The sequence below is a fragment of the Hyperolius riggenbachi genome, chromosome 1 (assembly GCF_040937935.1).
Source record: "Hyperolius riggenbachi isolate aHypRig1 chromosome 1, aHypRig1.pri, whole genome shotgun sequence".
Classification (NCBI taxonomy): domain Eukaryota; kingdom Metazoa; phylum Chordata; class Amphibia; order Anura; family Hyperoliidae; genus Hyperolius; species Hyperolius riggenbachi.
In genome coordinates, this window is record NC_090646.1 from 663,763,685 (window position 1) to 663,781,067 (window position 17,383).

General features: G+C 49.4%; 1 protein-coding gene across 4 annotated transcripts in view; it reads right to left on the minus strand.

The window, feature by feature from the left end:
• Nucleotides 1–2,812: 2,812 nt before the first annotated feature.
• The window catches only part of LOC137532296 (NACHT, LRR and PYD domains-containing protein 3-like), a 784,203-nt gene continuing 769,632 nt past the window's right edge, over nt 2,813–17,383 (minus strand). For 3 of the 4 annotated variants that reach the window (XM_068252693.1, XM_068252702.1, XM_068252685.1), the window contains one exon: nt 2,813–2,982. In XM_068252693.1, coding sequence (XP_068108794.1) covers nt 2,898–2,982 — 85 coding nt within the window. In that variant the 3' untranslated portion in view covers nt 2,813–2,897. The remainder of the gene's footprint in view (nt 2,983–17,383) is intronic. The other variant, XR_011023906.1, reaches the window with a different exon arrangement.

Consider the following 17,383-nt stretch of genomic DNA (forward strand, 5'->3'; position numbering starts at 1 on the left):
GTCTCTGGCTCGGGTGTCCCTTTGCTCCTGATCCTTGCATGAGGATCGAGTCAGGTAGCGGTCCATTCTGAGCCTGGTTGGTGGACTGTAGTGTGGGCCACTTGGGGATGCAATTGCCGAGTGATTTGGGTCAGTTTTCCCGCTGTTGTGAGTCAGGCTTATCGGAGCTCCGCTCTCGTCCTCCTTACATGCAGGCGCCGGAACCGGAAGTCCGTCCCTCTCGTCATTTTTGTTGATGAGGTCAACAATGGTGGTGTCGTCAGCGAATTTGATCACTGGTGACCCAAAACGCACAGCAAAAGTGGTGAAGAAATGGTTAGCAGGCAACAACGTTAACATTTTGGAGTGGCCCAGCCAGAGTCCTAACTTGAAATCAATTGAGAATCTATGGAGGGAGCTAAAGATCAGGGTGATGGCAAGAAGACCCTCCAACCTAAAAAATTGGAGCTCATTGCTAAAGATGAATGGGAAAAAATACCTGTGGAGACATGCAAAAGCTGGTCTGCAATTATAGGAAGAATTTGATTGCTGAAATAGCTAATAAAGGCGTTTCTATTGATTATTTTGAAGGGTATGAATCAGTTTGGACTGGACACTTTTTGTTCAAATGTAAATAAAAGCTGAGAAATGTTTTTTTTCTTTTTTCCAACAATAATGCCTCTTGTACATCGTTTTATGTTTTGTGAGACACCTATGTCATTATGGGCAGCACTGAATAAATAGCTGTAATGATTGGTGTCAGCACACAGAGAGAATCTGATTATTGGTGATCTGCAGTATCACCAAGAATACAGATGTATACCTTTTTATTGATGATATGCAGAATCACCAATAATACAAGTTTGACTAACCTCTGGACACCTAATAATGTGTAAATGTTTGGGTGCAACAGTAGAAGGCTATCTCCCGTGGAGCGGGAGATACAGACACCACTGCAGCCAGTGGACACCTGAGGAGAAGGTGACCTATGGCCGAGCAGGAGCTATCTCTAGAGATGCGATAGAGCAGCAGCCAGTGATTCCCTGATGGAATGGAATCAGGCTGTACTGCAGCCAATGGACTCCTAATGAGAAGAGACCACGGACTGCACTGCAGGAAGGCCTCTCTGAGGCACAGGAGGTCTTTGCAGCTAACTGACACCTGGTGGATTAGTGCCAAGGAAGTACAGACAGACTAATCACTCTGGGAACGAGTGACAGCCAGGAAGGTCAGACAGGCCAGGTCGGCAACACACGAGCATATAAGGTACAAAGACAGAAGACTGATTCGGTAACCGGATACAAGCAGGGTCAGTAACTGGTAGACAGATGGGCAGAGGTACCGAATCAGAAAGCAAGAGAGAGGTCAGCAAAGCAGGTCATAACAGATATACATAAGCACAATTCTAATCTGAGGTGTGAGGTCCTTGGTCTTGACACCCGGGAACTGGTCTAAAGTATAACGGAATAATGACACAGCAATCCTAAGCTTGGGTGTGAGGTCCTTGGTCTCAACACCCTGGAACTGGTCTAGAGTATAACAGAGTAATGACACAGCAATCCTAAGCTTGGGTGTGAGGTCCTTGGTCTCAACACCCTGGAACTGGTCTAGAGTATAACAGAGTAATGACACAGCAATCCTAAGCTTGGGTGTGAGGTCCTTGGTCTCAACACCCTGGAACTGGTCTAAAGAATAACAGAGTATAAACAATGGTAATCTGGCTAAGTGTGAATTCCCAGCTCCTGCTGGTTCTAACACACTGTAAGATCTGACTGTGGTCTGAGTGCTCACACGTAAGTATTCGCAACGGCAGACAACCAGCAACTGACAAGCAAGATCTATATATACTTGCAGTGCTGTGCAGCTCCGCCCGAGCCACTTAGCAAATCCAGAGTCCAACTGGGATCAGCTGATCGGCCTGATCAGCTGATTCCCCTTCTGCTGGTATAAATGTCCTGTCACCTGGCGCGCGCACGTGTAGCTCTCCATCTGTGTGCACTAGAAGGTCCAGACAAGCCAGACATGTGTTGCTGCACGGAAACCGCCGGTCTGAACGCAGAGTAAGCCACCCTGTCACTAGATCGCGCGGCGGCATCTCCGCTGTTCATTACAATAGCACAGTCATTTTTGATTAAATAGGGACATAGCTAGAATGTCAGCACTGCTCTGGTCCATAGGAAGTCAAGCTCTAGAGGTGAAGTGGTTAAAAGGTTTAACCTCTTGAGGACCCTGGGCTTACACCCCCCTAGTGACCAGGCCATTTTTTTTACAATCTAGGCCACTGCAGTTTTAAGGCCTCGCTGCAATTCAGCACAACACTGCCCACCAACAGAAATCTCTGCGATAGCATCCAGGATGTTCATTTATTCTTCTATAAAAATGTATTTATTTTTTTCAATAAATATACCTATTTTCTATTATTTTAATAACCCTCCCTCCCCCCGTCAGCCAATCGGTTCGATCAGCTGTCATAGGCATCAGCCTATGACAGCAGATCGTCGTCAGTGCTGCCGTAGATCGCATCTCTGTACAGACTAAATAGACTGCAGTTTTGCCATCTATCAGTCTCCTAGCGGTGATCACCACTGGGCGACTGATGGTGGAGTGGAGCTCCGTCAACTAAGCGGAGATGCGCACGCATCAGCGCGTATGATCTGCTGCAAATCCCCGCCCCAGGACTTGACGTCAATTGGCGTTAGGCGGTCCTGGGCCTGCCTCAGCGATCACGTCCTTCGGCGTAACGCGGTCGTATAGCAGTTAAAAATCTTTTTTCTATGTTGTTAACAAAACCTATTTACATTTAGCCTCTGAGATAAAGCATTATCCATGTATTTTAGGCCTTTTACAGGGTGGGACCATATTCATTAGACCCAACATAAGCATGAACAGTCCTTATAAAGTCAGGATCATTATTCTTCTCAATACACAATCTTCATGTCTGGTCTGCAGCGTTTCAGATCTTCTAGTTGTTGTTTTTGTTCCTCTAACCATTCACCTCTGAAACTAGAAGAAAGGACCAATGTTATCATCGCACATTGAGAAAGTGATCTTATGCAACATATACACCATGCACACAGACACACACACGAGAACACATTCAGATACACACAGACTCACAAGCACACAGACACACAGATATACAGTCAGGTTCCTAAATATTGAGACATTGACACAATTCTAACATTTTGGCTCTATACACAACCACAATGGATTTGAAATGAAAGGAACACAATGTGCTTTACCTGCAGACTGTCAGCTTTAATTTGAGGGTATTTACATCCAAATCAGGTGAACGGTGTAGGAATTACAACAATTTTCATATGTACCTCCCACTTGTTAAGGGAGTAAAAGTAATTGGACATTTGGCTTCTCAGCTGTTTCATGGCCAGGTGTGTGTTATTCCCTCATTATAACAATTACAATGAGCAGATAAAAGGTCCAGAGTTCATTGCAAGTGTGATATTTGCATTTGGCGTCAATTCTCAAGATGAAATCCAAAGAGCTGTCACTATCAGTGAAGCAAGCCATCATTAGGCTGAAAAAACAAAACAAACCCATCACCGAGATACCAAAAACATAAGATGTGGCCTGATGGGTCCTCATTAGCTGTCAGTTGTGGGCTTTGTCCCTCTATGCCAGAGACTGGGCTCTCTGGCTGGTGGGGTCCTCATTAGCTGTCAGCTTGTGGGCTTTGTCCCTCTATGCTGGGGACTGGGCTCTCTGGCTGGTCCTCATTAGCTGTCAGCATGTGGGCTTTGTCCCTCTATGCCGGGGACTGGGCTCTCTGGCTGGTCCTCATCAGCTGTCAGCTTGTGGGCTTTGTCCCTCTATGCCGGGGACTGGGCTCTCTGGCTGGTGGGGTCCTCATTAGCTGTCAGCTTGTGGGCTTTGTCCCTCTATGCCGGGGACTGGGCTCTCTGGCTGGTGGGGTCCTCATTACCTGTCAGCTTGTAGGCTTTGTCCCTCTATGCCGGGGACTGGGCTCTCTGGCTGGTGGGGTCCTCATTACCTGTCAGCTTGTAGGCTTTGTCCCTCTATGCCGGGGACTGGGCTCTCTGGCTGGAGGGTTCCTCATTAGCTGTTAGCTTGTGGGCTTTGTCCCTCTATGCCGGGGACTGGGCTCTCTGGCTGGTGGGTCCTCATTAGCTGTCAGCTTGTGGGCTTTGTCCCTCTATGCCGGGGACTGGGCTCTCTGGCTGGTGGGGTCCTCATTAGCTGCCAGCTTGTAGGCTTTGTCCCTCTATGCCGGGGACTGGGCTCTCTGGCTGGTGGGGTCCTCATTACCTGTCAGCTTGTAGGCTTTGTCCCTCTATGCCGGGGACTGGGCTCTCTGGCTGGAGGGTTCCTCATTAGCTGTCAGCTTGTGGGCTTTGTCCCTCTATGCCGGGGACTGGGCTCTCTGGCTGGTGGGGTCCTCATTACCTGTCAGCTTGTAGGCTTTGTCCCTCTATGCCGGGGACTGGGCTCTCTGGCTGGTGGGGTCCTCATTAGCTGCCAGCTTGTAGGCTTTGTCCCTCTATGCCGGGGACTGGGCTCTCTGGCTGGTGGGGTCCTCATTACCTGTCAGCTTGTAGGCTTTGTCCCTCTATGCCGGGGACTGGGCTCTCTGGCTGGTGGGGTCCTCATTACCTGTCAGCTTGTAGGCTTTGTCCCTCTATGCCGGGGACTGGGCTCTCTGGCTGGTGGGGTCCTCATTAGCTGCCAGCTTGTGGGCTTTGTCCCTCTATGCTGGGGACTGGGCTCTCTGGCTGGTGGGGTCCTCATTACCTGTCAGCTTGTAGGCTTTGTCCCTCTATGCCGGGGACTGGGCTCTCTGGCTGGTGGGGTCCTCATTAGCTGCCAGCTTGTAGGCTTTGTCCCTCTATGCCGGGGACTGGGCTCTCTGGCTGGTGGGGTCCTCATTACCTGTCAGCTTGTAGGCTTTGTCCCTCTATGCCGGGGACTGGGCTCTCTGGCTGGTGGGGTCCTCATTACCTGTCAGCTTGTAGGCTTTGTCCCTCTATGCCGGGGACTGGGCTCTCTGGCTGGTGGGGTCCTCATTAGCTGCCAGCTTGTGGGCTTTGTCCCTCTATGCTGGGGACTGGGCTCTCTGGCTGGTCCTCATTAGCTGTCAGCATGTGGGCTTTGTCCCTCTATGCCGGGGACTGGGCTCTCTGGCTGGTGGGGTCCTCATTACCTGTCAGCTTGTAGGCTTTGTCCCTCTATGCCGGGGACTGGGCTCTCTGGCTGGTGGGGTCCTCATTAGCTGCCAGCTTGTGGGCTTTGTCCCTCTATGCTGGGGACTGGGCTCTCTGGCTGGTCCTCATTAGCTGTCAGTTGTGGGCTTTGTCCCTCTATGCCGGGGACTGGGCTCTCTGGCTGGTGGGGTCCTCATTAGCTGTCAGCTTGTGGGCTTTGTCCCTCTATGCCAGGGACTGGGCTCTCTGGCTGGTGGGGTCCTCATTACCTGTCAGCTTGTAGGCTTTGTCCCTCTATGCCGGGGACTGGGCTCTCTGGCTGGTGGGGTCCTCATTACCTGTCAGCTTGTAGGCTTTGTCCCTCTATGCCGGGGACTGGGCTCTCTGGCTGGAGGGTTCCTCATTAGCTGTCAGCTTGTGGGCTTTGTCCCTCTATGCCGGGGACTGGGCTCTCTGGCTGGTGGGGTCCTCATTACCTGTCAGCTTGTAGGCTTTGTCCCTCTATGCCGGGGACTGGGCTCTCTGGCTGGTGGGGTCCTCATTAGCTGCCAGCTTGTAGGCTTTGTCCCTCTATGCCGGGGACTGGGCTCTCTGGCTGGTGGGGTCCTCATTACCTGTCAGCTTGTAGGCTTTGTCCCTCTATGCCGGGGACTGGGCTCTCTGGCTGGTGGGGTCCTCATTACCTGTCAGCTTGTAGGCTTTGTCCCTCTATGCCGGGGACTGGGCTCTCTGGCTGGTGGGGTCCTCATTAGCTGCCAGCTTGTGGGCTTTGTCCCTCTATGCTGGGGACTGGGCTCTCTGGCTGGTGGGGTCCTCATTACCTGTCAGCTTGTAGGCTTTGTCCCTCTATGCCGGGGACTGGGCTCTCTGGCTGGTGGGGTCCTCATTAGCTGCCAGCTTGTAGGCTTTGTCCCTCTATGCCGGGGACTGGGCTCTCTGGCTGGTGGGGTCCTCATTACCTGTCAGCTTGTAGGCTTTGTCCCTCTATGCCGGGGACTGGGCTCTCTGGCTGGTGGGGTCCTCATTACCTGTCAGCTTGTAGGCTTTGTCCCTCTATGCCGGGGACTGGGCTCTCTGGCTGGTGGGGTCCTCATTAGCTGCCAGCTTGTGGGCTTTGTCCCTCTATGCTGGGGACTGGGCTCTCTGGCTGGTCCTCATTAGCTGTCAGCATGTGGGCTTTGTCCCTCTATGCCGGGGACTGGGCTCTCTGGCTGGTGGGGTCCTCATTACCTGTCAGCTTGTAGGCTTTGTCCCTCTATGCCGGGGACTGGGCTCTCTGGCTGGTGGGGTCCTCATTAGCTGCCAGCTTGTGGGCTTTGTCCCTCTATGCTGGGGACTGGGCTCTCTGGCTGGTCCTCATTAGCTGTCAGTTGTGGGCTTTGTCCCTCTATGCCGGGGACTGGGCTCTCTGGCTGGTGGGGTCCTCATTAGCTGTCAGCTTGTGGGCTTTGTCCCTCTATGCCAGGGACTGGGCTCTCTGGCTGGTGGGGTCCTCATTAGCTGTCAGCTTGTGAGCTTTGTCCCTCTATTCCTGGGACTAGGCTCTCTGGCTGGTCCCCATTAGCTGTCAGCTTGTGGGCTTTGTCCCTCTATTCCGGGGACTGGGCTCTCTGGCTGGTGGGGTCCTCATTACCTGTCAGCTTGTGGGCTTTGTCCCTCTATGCCGGGGACTGGGCTCTCTGGCTGGTGGGGTCCTCATCAGCTGTCAGCTTGTGGGCTTTGTCCCTCTATGCCGGGGACTGGGCTCTCTGGCTGGCGGGTTCCTCATTAGCTGTCAGCTTGTGGGCTTTGTCCCTCTATGCCAGGGACTGGGCTTTCTGGCTGGTCCTCATCAGCTGTCAGCTTGTGGGCTTTGTCTCTCTATGCCGGGGACTGGGCTCTCTGGCTGGTGGGGTCCTCATTAGCTGTCAGCTTGTGGGCTTTGTCCCTCTATGCCGGGGACTGGGCTCTCTGGCTGGTCCTCATTAGCTGTCAGCTTGTGGGCTTTGTCCCTCTATGCCGGGGACTGGGCTCTCTGGCTGGTCCTCATTAGCTGTCACATTGTGGGCTTTGTCCCTCTATGCCGGGGACTGGGCTCTCTGGCTGGCGGGTTCCTCATTAGCTGTCAGCTTGTGGGTGTTGTCCCTCTATGCCGGGGACTGGGGTCTCTGGCTGGTGGGTCCTCATTAGCTGTCAGCTTGTGGGCTTTGTCCCTCTATGCCGGGGACTGGGCTCTCTGGCTGGTGAGGTCCTCATTAGCTGTCAGCTTGTGGGCTTTGTCCCTCTATGCTGGGGACTGGGCTCTCTGGCTGGTGGGGTCCTCATTAGCTATCAGCTTGTAAGCTTTGTCCCTCTATGCCGGGGACTGGGCTCTCTGTCTGGTCCTCATTAGCTGTCACCTTGTGGGCTCTGTCCCTCTATGCTGGGGACTGGGCTCTCTGGCTGGTGGGTCCTCATTAGCTGTCAGCTTGTGGGCTTTGTCCCTCTATGCTGGGGACTGGGCTCTCTGGCTGGTCCTCATTAGCTGTCAGCTTGTGGGCTTTGTCCCTCTATGCCGGGGGCTGGGCTCTCTGGCTGGTCCTCATTAGCTGTCAGCTTGTGGGCTTTGTCCCTCTATGCCAGGGACTGGGCTCTCTGGCGGGTTCCTCATTAGCTATCAGCTTGTGGGCTTTGTCCCTCTATGCCGGGGACTGGGCTCTCTGGCTGGTGGGGTCCTCAATAGCTGTCAGCTTGTGGGTGTTGTCCCTCTATGCCGGGGACTGGGCTCTCTGGCTGGTCCTCATTAGCTGTCAGCTTGTGGGCTTTGTCCCTCTATGCCGGGGACTGGGCTCTCTGGCTGGTCCTCATTAGCTGTCACATTGTGGGCTTTGTCCCTCTATGCCGGGGACTGGGCTCTCTGGCTGGCGGGTTCCTCATTAGCTGTCAGCTTGTGGGTGTTGTCCCTCTATGCCGGGGACTGGGGTCTCTGGCTGGTGGGTCCTCATTAGCTGTCAGCTTGTGGGCTTTGTCCCTCTATGCCGGGGACTGGGCTCTCTGGCTGGTGAGGTCCTCATTAGCTGTCAGCTTGTGGGCTTTGTCCCTCTATGCTGGGGACTGGGCTCTCTGGCTGGTGGGGTCCTCATTAGCTATCAGCTTGTAAGCTTTGTCCCTCTATGCCGGGGACTGGGCTCTCTGTCTGGTCCTCATTAGCTGTCACCTTGTGGGCTCTGTCCCTCTATGCTGGGGACTGGGCTCTCTGGCTGGTGGGTCCTCATTAGCTGTCAGCTTGTGGGCTTTGTCCCTCTATGCTGGGGACTGGGCTCTCTGGCTGGTCCTCATTAGCTGTCAGCTTGTGGGCTTTGTCCCTCTATGCCAGGGACTGGGCTCTCTGGCGGGTTCCTCATTAGCTATCAGCTTGTGGGCTTTGTCCCTCTATGCCGGGGACTGGGCTCTCTGGCTGGTGGGGTCCTCAATAGCTGTCAGCTTGTGGGTGTTGTCCCTCTATGCCGGGGACTGGGCTCTCTGGCTGGTGGGATCCTCATTAGCTGTAAGCTTGTGGGCTTTGTCCCTCTATGCCGGGGACTGGGCTCTCTGGCTGATCCTCATTAGCTGTCAGCTTGTGGGCTTTGTCCCTCTATGCCGGGGACTGGGCTCTCTGGCTGGTCCTCATTAGCTGCCAGCTTGTGGGCTTTGTCCCTCTATGCCGGGGACTGGGCTCTCTGGCTGGTCCTCATTAGCTGTCAGCTTGTGGGCTTTGTCCCTCTATGCCGGGGACTGGGCTCTCTGGCTGGTGGGGTCCTCATTAGCTGTCAGCTTGTGGGCTTTGTCCCTCTATGCCGGGGACTGGGCTCTCTGGCTGGTGGGGTCCTCATTAGCTGTCAGCTTGTGGGCTTTGTCCCTCTATGCCGGGGACTGGGCTCTCTGGCTGGTGGGGTCCTCATTAGCTGTCAGCTTGTGGGCTTTGTCCCTCTATGCCGGGGACTGGGCTCTCTGGCTGGTGAATTCCTCATCAGCTGTCTGCTTGTGGGCTTTGTCCCTCTATGCCGGGGACTGGGCTCTCTGACTGGTGGGGTCCTCATTAGCTGTCAGCTTGTGGGCTTTGTCCCTCTATGCTGGGGACTGGGCTCTCTGGCTGGTCCTCATTAGCTGTCACCTTGTGGGCTTTGTCCCTCTATGCCGGGGACTGGGCTCTCTGGTTGGTGGGGTCCTCATTAGCTGTCAGCTTGTGGGCTTTGTCCCTCTATGCCGGAGACTGGGCTCTCTGGCGGGTTCCTCATTAGCTGTCAGCTTGTGGGCTTTGTCCCTCTATGCCGGGGACTGGGCTCTCTGGCTGGTCCTCATTAGCTGTCACCTTGTGGGCTTTGTCCCTCTATGCCGGGGACTGGGCTCTCTGGCTAGTCCTCATTAGCTGTCAGCTTGTGGGCTTTGTCCCTCTATGCCGGGGACTGGGCTCTCTGGCTAGTCCTCATTAGCTGTCAGCTTGTGGGCTTTGTCCCTCTATGCTGGGGACTGGGCTCTCTGGCTGGTGGATTCCTCATCAGCTGTCAACGCCGTGGCATGGTGTAGATGACGCCGCCCACTGCTAGCTGCATGCAGCTATTAGCACTGTATGGGCAAATGTGCGGATTCTGCATTCCTGACGGGGCTCTGTGGAATTTATACCCTTTGGTGTGGCACTCCCATCTGTCCACAGATCCGCAGTGTTTGGGCAGTGAGCGATGGAGTGTTAGAGTAACTCTATTGAGGCAATGCGTGCAGTGAGAAAAAAAACAGGGCCAAAACGTAACTTTATTGCAGAGTTTCATCAGGAAAATATTTGTACACAATAATACAAGGTCACATAGATTAATTGGTTAATCACTTGATGTGTTTTCCTATCAATGGCTGGTATGCAAATGTTATTACCCATATTTCTTGGGGACGGCAAATTTTCAAAAGTTACCGTACTTAAATCCTATTTAAAAATGTGTACGCTATCATACAGTTAGGATTAAAAATAGGAGTGTGTAGTCCCCCTGCTCACTGCACTCCTTCATGCACATGCTGGTCACAAGTAGGCAGTTCTGCACCACCCCTACCTGCCCACATCTACCTCCCCGTGTGATTGCACATTCACTCCGCCCTTCCTGACCACCTGGAGCATGCGTGTGTTGCTTAACCCTGCATTCCCCTGCTCACCATAGAACAAAAACCAATTAGGAAGGAAAAATGAATAGTGGACTGTACAAACCAACAAACCTCAAAAGAGACAATGCTTATGAAAAACTGTATACATTTTATTTATAGAAAAATTAATTAAAATTGCATGAACTGTATTCCTGACCCCCAACCCTGCAGCACCCAATCCCAACTACCCCCTATAATCCATAACGGGTCCCCCATCCAACCAATCACCATACATCATGCAACCATCAAGGCCTTATTCATATAGCACCCCTGGATTCACTTGTGGGGGCTGCTTTGTAAGCAATATAGTCTGCACCAGAGCATACGTTATTCATACATTGTTTTCGGATCCAGAAGGTAAAGCCCTTGTTAATACAATTCAAGACTGTCCAGAAAGGTCAAGGCAGTGCAAGGGCTATGCAAGCTGAGTCCTCGTTCACGTAATGGGCACCAATATCTATATATATAAAATCGGATGTATGTGTGTGTGTATGTGCCGCGATCACTCGAAAACGGCTTGACCGATTTGAACGAAACTTGATATGCAGATCCCTTCTACCTGGGATGATATGTTCTGGGGGTCTTACGGCCCCCCTGCATACCTGGGCGGAGCTACAAACAGCAAATCAGATTTCACCCATTCATGTCAATGGAAAAAATGGAAAAGGCTGCCATTCTCACAGTAATCAAGCCAGAGTCCCCACACTTGGCACAGTTGGTCACTTGGTGACTAAGGTTACAAATTCAGGAAAAGTGGGCGGAGCATAAAACAGCCAATCAAATCTCAGCCATTCATTTTAAATGAGAAAATGTAAACTGAAGCCATTCTTAGACTGTTAATCGCAGGGTTCTCAAACTTGGCACACTTGGTCACTGGGTGAATGAGATTAAGATTCAGGAAAGTGGGTGGAGCCTACAATGGCCAATCAAAATTCACCTATTGATTTTCAAGGGGAATATTTAAACTACTGCCATTCTTACATTGTTAATGGCAGAGACTTCAAACTTGCTACAGTCGGTCATTGTGTGACTGGGGTCCAAATTCACTAAAGGGGCGGGGCCACAAATAGCCAATCAGATTTCCTTAGTGGATAAACTGCTTCCATTCATACATTTTTGATGCCAGGAACCTGAAAGCTCACATACTTGGTCATTGAGTGACTGTGTGCCTAGGTTACAAAAAGTGGGCGGAGCCAAAAACAAATTTCACTGGGAAAATATAAACTGCAGCCATTCTTACACCGCTAATGGCAGGATTCTCAAACTTTGCACAGTTAGGTACTGGGTGACTAAAATTAATATTCAGGAAAATGGGTGGAGCCTACAACAGCCAATCAAAATTCACCTGTTGATTTTCAAGGGCAATATTTAAATTGCTGCCATTCTTACACTGTTAATAGATGCCTCAAACCTGGTTCAGTTGGTCACTGGGTGACTGGGGTTCAAATTTGGGAAGGGGGCGGAGCCACAAATACCCAGTCAGATTTGTTTCATTTCACTGGGAAATACAAATTATTGATGCTAAGCCCCCAAAGCTTACAAACTTGGTCATTGAGTGACTGTGTGTCTAGGTTACAAAAAGTGGACAGAGCAAAGAACTAGATTTTTTACACGGGCAAATATAAACTGCAACCATTCTTAAATTGTTAATGGCAAGGTTCCCAAACTTGACACAGTTGACCCCTGGGTGACTGGGATTAATATTCAGAAATGTGGGTGAAGCTGAAGGCTACAACAGCCAATCAAAATCCCCCTACTGATTTTCAAGGGGAATATTTACATTGCTACCATTCTTACATGGATAATGGCAGAGGCCTTAAACCTAATACAGTCAGTAATTGGGTGACTGGGGTCCAAATTCACTAAAGGGGGTGGAGCCACAAACAGCCAATCAGATTGATTCCAGCCATTCTGTTATTGGCAGGGTTCCCAAACTTGACACAGTTGGTCACTGGATGACTGGGATTAACATTCAGGAAAGTAGATGGAGCCTACAACAGCCAATCAAAAATCGCCTGTTGATTTATAAGGGGAATATTTACATTGCTGCCATTCTTACACTCTGGCAGAGGCCTCAAATCTGATACAGTCACTGGGAGACTGGGGTTCAAATTCTGAAAAGGGTGCAGGCCACAAACAGCCAATCAGATTTGTTTAATTTCAATGGGAAAACACAAATTATTGATGCCAAGGACCACAAAGCCTATAAACTTGGTCATTGAGTGATTATATGTCAAGGTTTGAAATTGTGAACGGAGCCAAAAATAACTAACCTTTTACATGGGAAAACTGCAGCCATTCTTACACTGTTAATGGCAGGATTCTCAAACTTTGCACAGTTAGGTACTGGGTGACTAAAATTAATATTCAGGAAAATGGGTGGAGCCTACAACAGCCAATCAAAATTCACCTGTTGATTTTCAAGGGCAATATTTAAATTGCTGCCATTCTTACACTGTTAATAGATGCCTCAAACCTGGTTCAGTTGGTCACTGGGTGACTGGGGTTCAAATTTGGGAAGGGGGCGGAGCCACAAATACCCAGTCAGATTTGTTTCATTTCACTGGGAAATACAAATTATTGATGCTAAGCCCCCAAAGCTTACAAACTTGGTCATTGAGTGACTGTGTGTCTAGGTTACAAAAAGTGGACAGAGCAAAGAACTAGATTTTTTACACGGGCAAATATAAACTGCAACCATTCTTAAATTGTTAATGGCAAGGTTCCCAAACTTGACACAGTTGACCCCTGGGTGACTGGGATTAATATTCAGAAATGTGGGTGAAGCTGAAGGCTACAACAGCCAATCAAAATCCCCCTACTGATTTTCAAGGGGAATATTTACATTGCTACCATTCTTACATGGATAATGGCAGAGGCCTTAAACCTAATACAGTCAGTAATTGGGTGACTGGGGTCCAAATTCACTAAAGGGGGTGGAGCCACAAACAGCCAATCAGATTGATTCCAGCCATTCTGTTATTGGCAGGGTTCCCAAACTTGACACAGTTGGTCACTGGATGACTGGGATTAACATTCAGGAAAGTAGATGGAGCCTACAACAGCCAATCAAAAATCGCCTGTTGATTTATAAGGGGAATATTTACATTGCTGCCATTCTTACACTCTGGCAGAGGCCTCAAATCTGATACAGTCACTGGGAGACTGGGGTTCAAATTCTGAAAAGGGTGCAGGCCACAAACAGCCAATCAGATTTGTTTAATTTCAATGGGAAAACACAAATTATTGATGCCAAGGACCACAAAGCCTATAAACTTGGTCATTGAGTGATTATATGTCAAGGTTTGAAATTGTGAACGGAGCCAAAAATAACTAACCTTTTACATGGGAAAACTGCAGCCATTCTTACACTGTTAATGGCAGGGTTCTCAAACTTGACAGAGTTTGTCACTGAGTGACTGGAATTAATATTCAGAAAAGTGGGTGGAGCCTACAACAGCCAATCAAAATTCACCTATTGATTTTCAAGGGGAATATTGAAACTGCAGCCATTCTTACACTGTTAATGGCAGAGGCCTCAACCCTGCTACAGTCAGTCATTAAGTGACTGGGGTTCAAATTCACTCAAGGGGCGGAGCCACAAACAGCCAATTAGATTTCTTTTCTGGATAAACTGCTCCCATTCACACGATTTTAATGCCAGGAACCTGAAAGTTCACAACCTTGGTCATTGACTTGGTCACACAGTCGTGTCAAGGTTACAAAAAGTGGGTGGAGTTAAAAACCGATTTCCTGGGGAAAAAACTGCAGCCCTTCCTCACTGTTAATGGCAGGGTTCTCAAACTTTGCATGGTTTGTTACTGGGATTAACATTAAGAAAAGTGGGGAAAGGCCCCCCCCCACCCCTTCCCCCCAAAAAACTTCACCTGTTGATTTTCAAGGGGATTATTAAAATTGCTGCCATTCTTGCACTGTTAATGGCACAAGCCCCAAACCTGGTACAGTTGGTCATTGGGTCACTAGGATTCAACTTCAGAAAAGGGGGCAGAGCCACAAACAGCCAATCAGATGTGTTTCATTTCACTGGGAAAATACAAATTATTGATGTCAAGGACCCCAAAGCTCACAAACTTGGTCATTGAGTGACTGTGTGTCCAGGTTACAAAAAAATGGGCAGAGCCAAAAACAAGTTTCACTGGGAAAATATAAACTGCAGCCATTCTTACACTGTTAATGGAAGGTTCTCAAACCTTGCCCAGATAGTCACTGGGTGAATGAGATTAATATTCAGGGAAGTGGGTGGAGCCTATAATAGCCAATCAAAATTCGCCTGTTGATTTTCAAGGGTAATATATAAATTGCTGCCATTTTACACTGTTAATAGAAGATGCCCCAAACCTGCTACAGTTGATCATTGGGTGACAGGGGTTCAAATGCTGGAGAGGGGCGGAGCCACAATCAGCCAACCTGATTTGTTTAATTTCTATGGGTTAGGGTTAGAGAAAGTGGGTGGAGCCAACACCAGCCAAATACATAACCGGGCAACGCCGGGTCATCAGCTAGTGTATATATATAAAATCGGATGTATATGTGTATGTGTGTGTGTATGTGCCGCGATCACTCGAAAACAGATTGACCGATTTGAACAAAACTTGGTATGCAGATCCCTTACTACCTGGGATGACATGTTCTGGGGGTCTCGCGTCCCCCCTGCACACCTGGGCGGAGCTACAAACAGCAAATAATTCACCCATTCAAGTCAATGGAAAAAATGTAAAAGGCTGCCATTCTCACAGTAAATAAGCCAGAGTCCCCACACTTGGCACAGGTGGTCACTTGGTGACCGAGTTTACAAATCCAGGAAAAGTGGGCGGAGCATAAAACAGCCAATCAAATTTCAGCCATTCATTTTAAATGGGAATTCTTAAGACTGTTAAATCGCAGGGTTCTCAAACTTGCCACAGTTGGTCACTGGGTGAATGCGATTAAGATTTAAGAAAGTGGGTGGAGCCAACAACAGCCAATCAAAATTCACCTATTGATTTTCAATTGCTGCTATTCTTACTCTGAGGAAATTGCACAACCTACTCGACTTGGCGATCTCCAACAGATGGATATCCGAAAAGGAATATGAATACCTTTTGCCCAAATACCCCCAAAGACCTGTGATCTACGGACTGCCTAAGGTCCACAAGGGCACCACACCACTCAGGTTCTGACCGATTATCTCGGGTACAGACTCGGTCACACAGTCTTTAGCAAGGTTTGTGGACTTTCACCTCCAACCCCTGGTCCAGTCATTGCCAGCACACCTTAAGGATACGGGGCATTTCCTGCAAAGGTTAACAGCCGTCGGAGAGGTGAGTGATGAAATGTTGTTGTGCACAATGGACATTAGTTCCTTGTATACCTCGATCCCCAACAGTGAGGGATTGAAGGCCGTAAGACATTTTTTGTCCAAACAGGATGACAAGCTGCGGAATGTGCGGAATGTGTTTTAGCAGGATTGGATCTGATCCTCACTGAGAACTGCTTCCGTTTCGAGAAGGACTGGTTCAGACAGTGCAGGGGCACTGCCATGGGTAGCTCGGCAGCCCCTGCGTTTGCCAATTTGTTCGTTGGCTACCTGGAGGAGACCAGGGTCATCGACTCGCCGGTGTACCTCGCTCATGTGGTCCTGTGGACGAGGTACATTGACGATGTGTTCGTGCTGTGGAGGGGGACATCTGACGAACTTGAAATGTTTGTTAAGTTTTTGAATTCACTGTTCGAGGGGATAGTGTTTAATCCTGAAGTATCAGAAACAAATGTTCCCTTCTTGGATGTGATGGTTACAAAGAAGGGTGGAGGATTGAGCACCAGTGTTTATAGGAAACCGACAGACCGCAATACCTTGTTGCATCACGACAGCGCCCACCCGAAACATTTGATCAACAGCCTTCCTATATCACAATTCTTAAGGGTACTTAGGATATGCAATGAAAAAGATGAGGTTTCTAGGGAATTAGAGGTCATGAAAGAACGGTTCCTTGAAAGAGGATACCCTGATGGTGTACTGACTGAGGCCCTTTGTAGGGCCAAAGATATTATGGAAGGGAAGGAAGAAAGACCAGCTAAAAATAGCCTAGCATTGGTCCATGACTACAGCCCAATCGTAACTACTATTAAAAAATCAGTGGGCAAAAACCTCACCATATTGCAATCCGATGCAGCTTTGAATCCAATCTTGCATGAACCTCCCCTATTTTCATACAGGGCTAGTAAAAGCTTGCGGGACATCTTGGTACAGGCTGATCCAGTATATAAATATGAAAAATCTCCCTTTACTTTTTCAGATAGAAAGGGATGCTACAAATGTTATAAATGCAATGTATGCAATTTATTAATTACAGGCAAACATTTTTCTGATCCTGGGAGCGGAAGGAGATACTATCTTAGGGCCCTTTTCCACTAGCGGCGTTTGCGATGCTGAATCGCAAAATCACAAACCGCTAGTGATTTTTTAAATCGCTACGGTTTGCTAAATAACATAGGAATCGCGGTAGGTTATTTCCACTACCGCGATTCCTTTTTGGCTCAAACGCGATCGCGCTGCGGAGCGATATTTGCCGAGATTTTGCTATGCACACTACAGCATAGCAAAATCGTGAACGCAATCGCTGGAACTTTCCTGCATTTTGCGATTCAGCAATCGCTAGCATTCAGCGTGAACGCTAGCGATTGCTAGTGGAAAAGGGCCCTTAAGGATTATTACAATTGCAATACAGAATACTGTACATACATGTTGCAGTGTCCTTGTGGACTGGCATACGTGGGGAAAACTACAAATGCTTTTAAAGTACGTTTCCAACATCACAGGAGTGATATCCGATTGGCTCTTGAGGTACTCAAGAAAGGTAAAACTTTTGAAGTCACTAAACCAGTGGCAGTCCATTTTGCCAATATGGGACACTGCACCAGCGACCTGAAAGGGCTGGTCATTGACTGTGTTAAGAAACCTCGGAGGGGTGGTGATCGGGACAGACTACTGTTACAGAGAGAGGCGTACTGGATACACACTCTCGATACGGTTTCCCCAAGAGGGCTCAATCAATATAATTCATTGAACTGTTTCCTGAGCGAGAGATAGCCTAATGGACAGT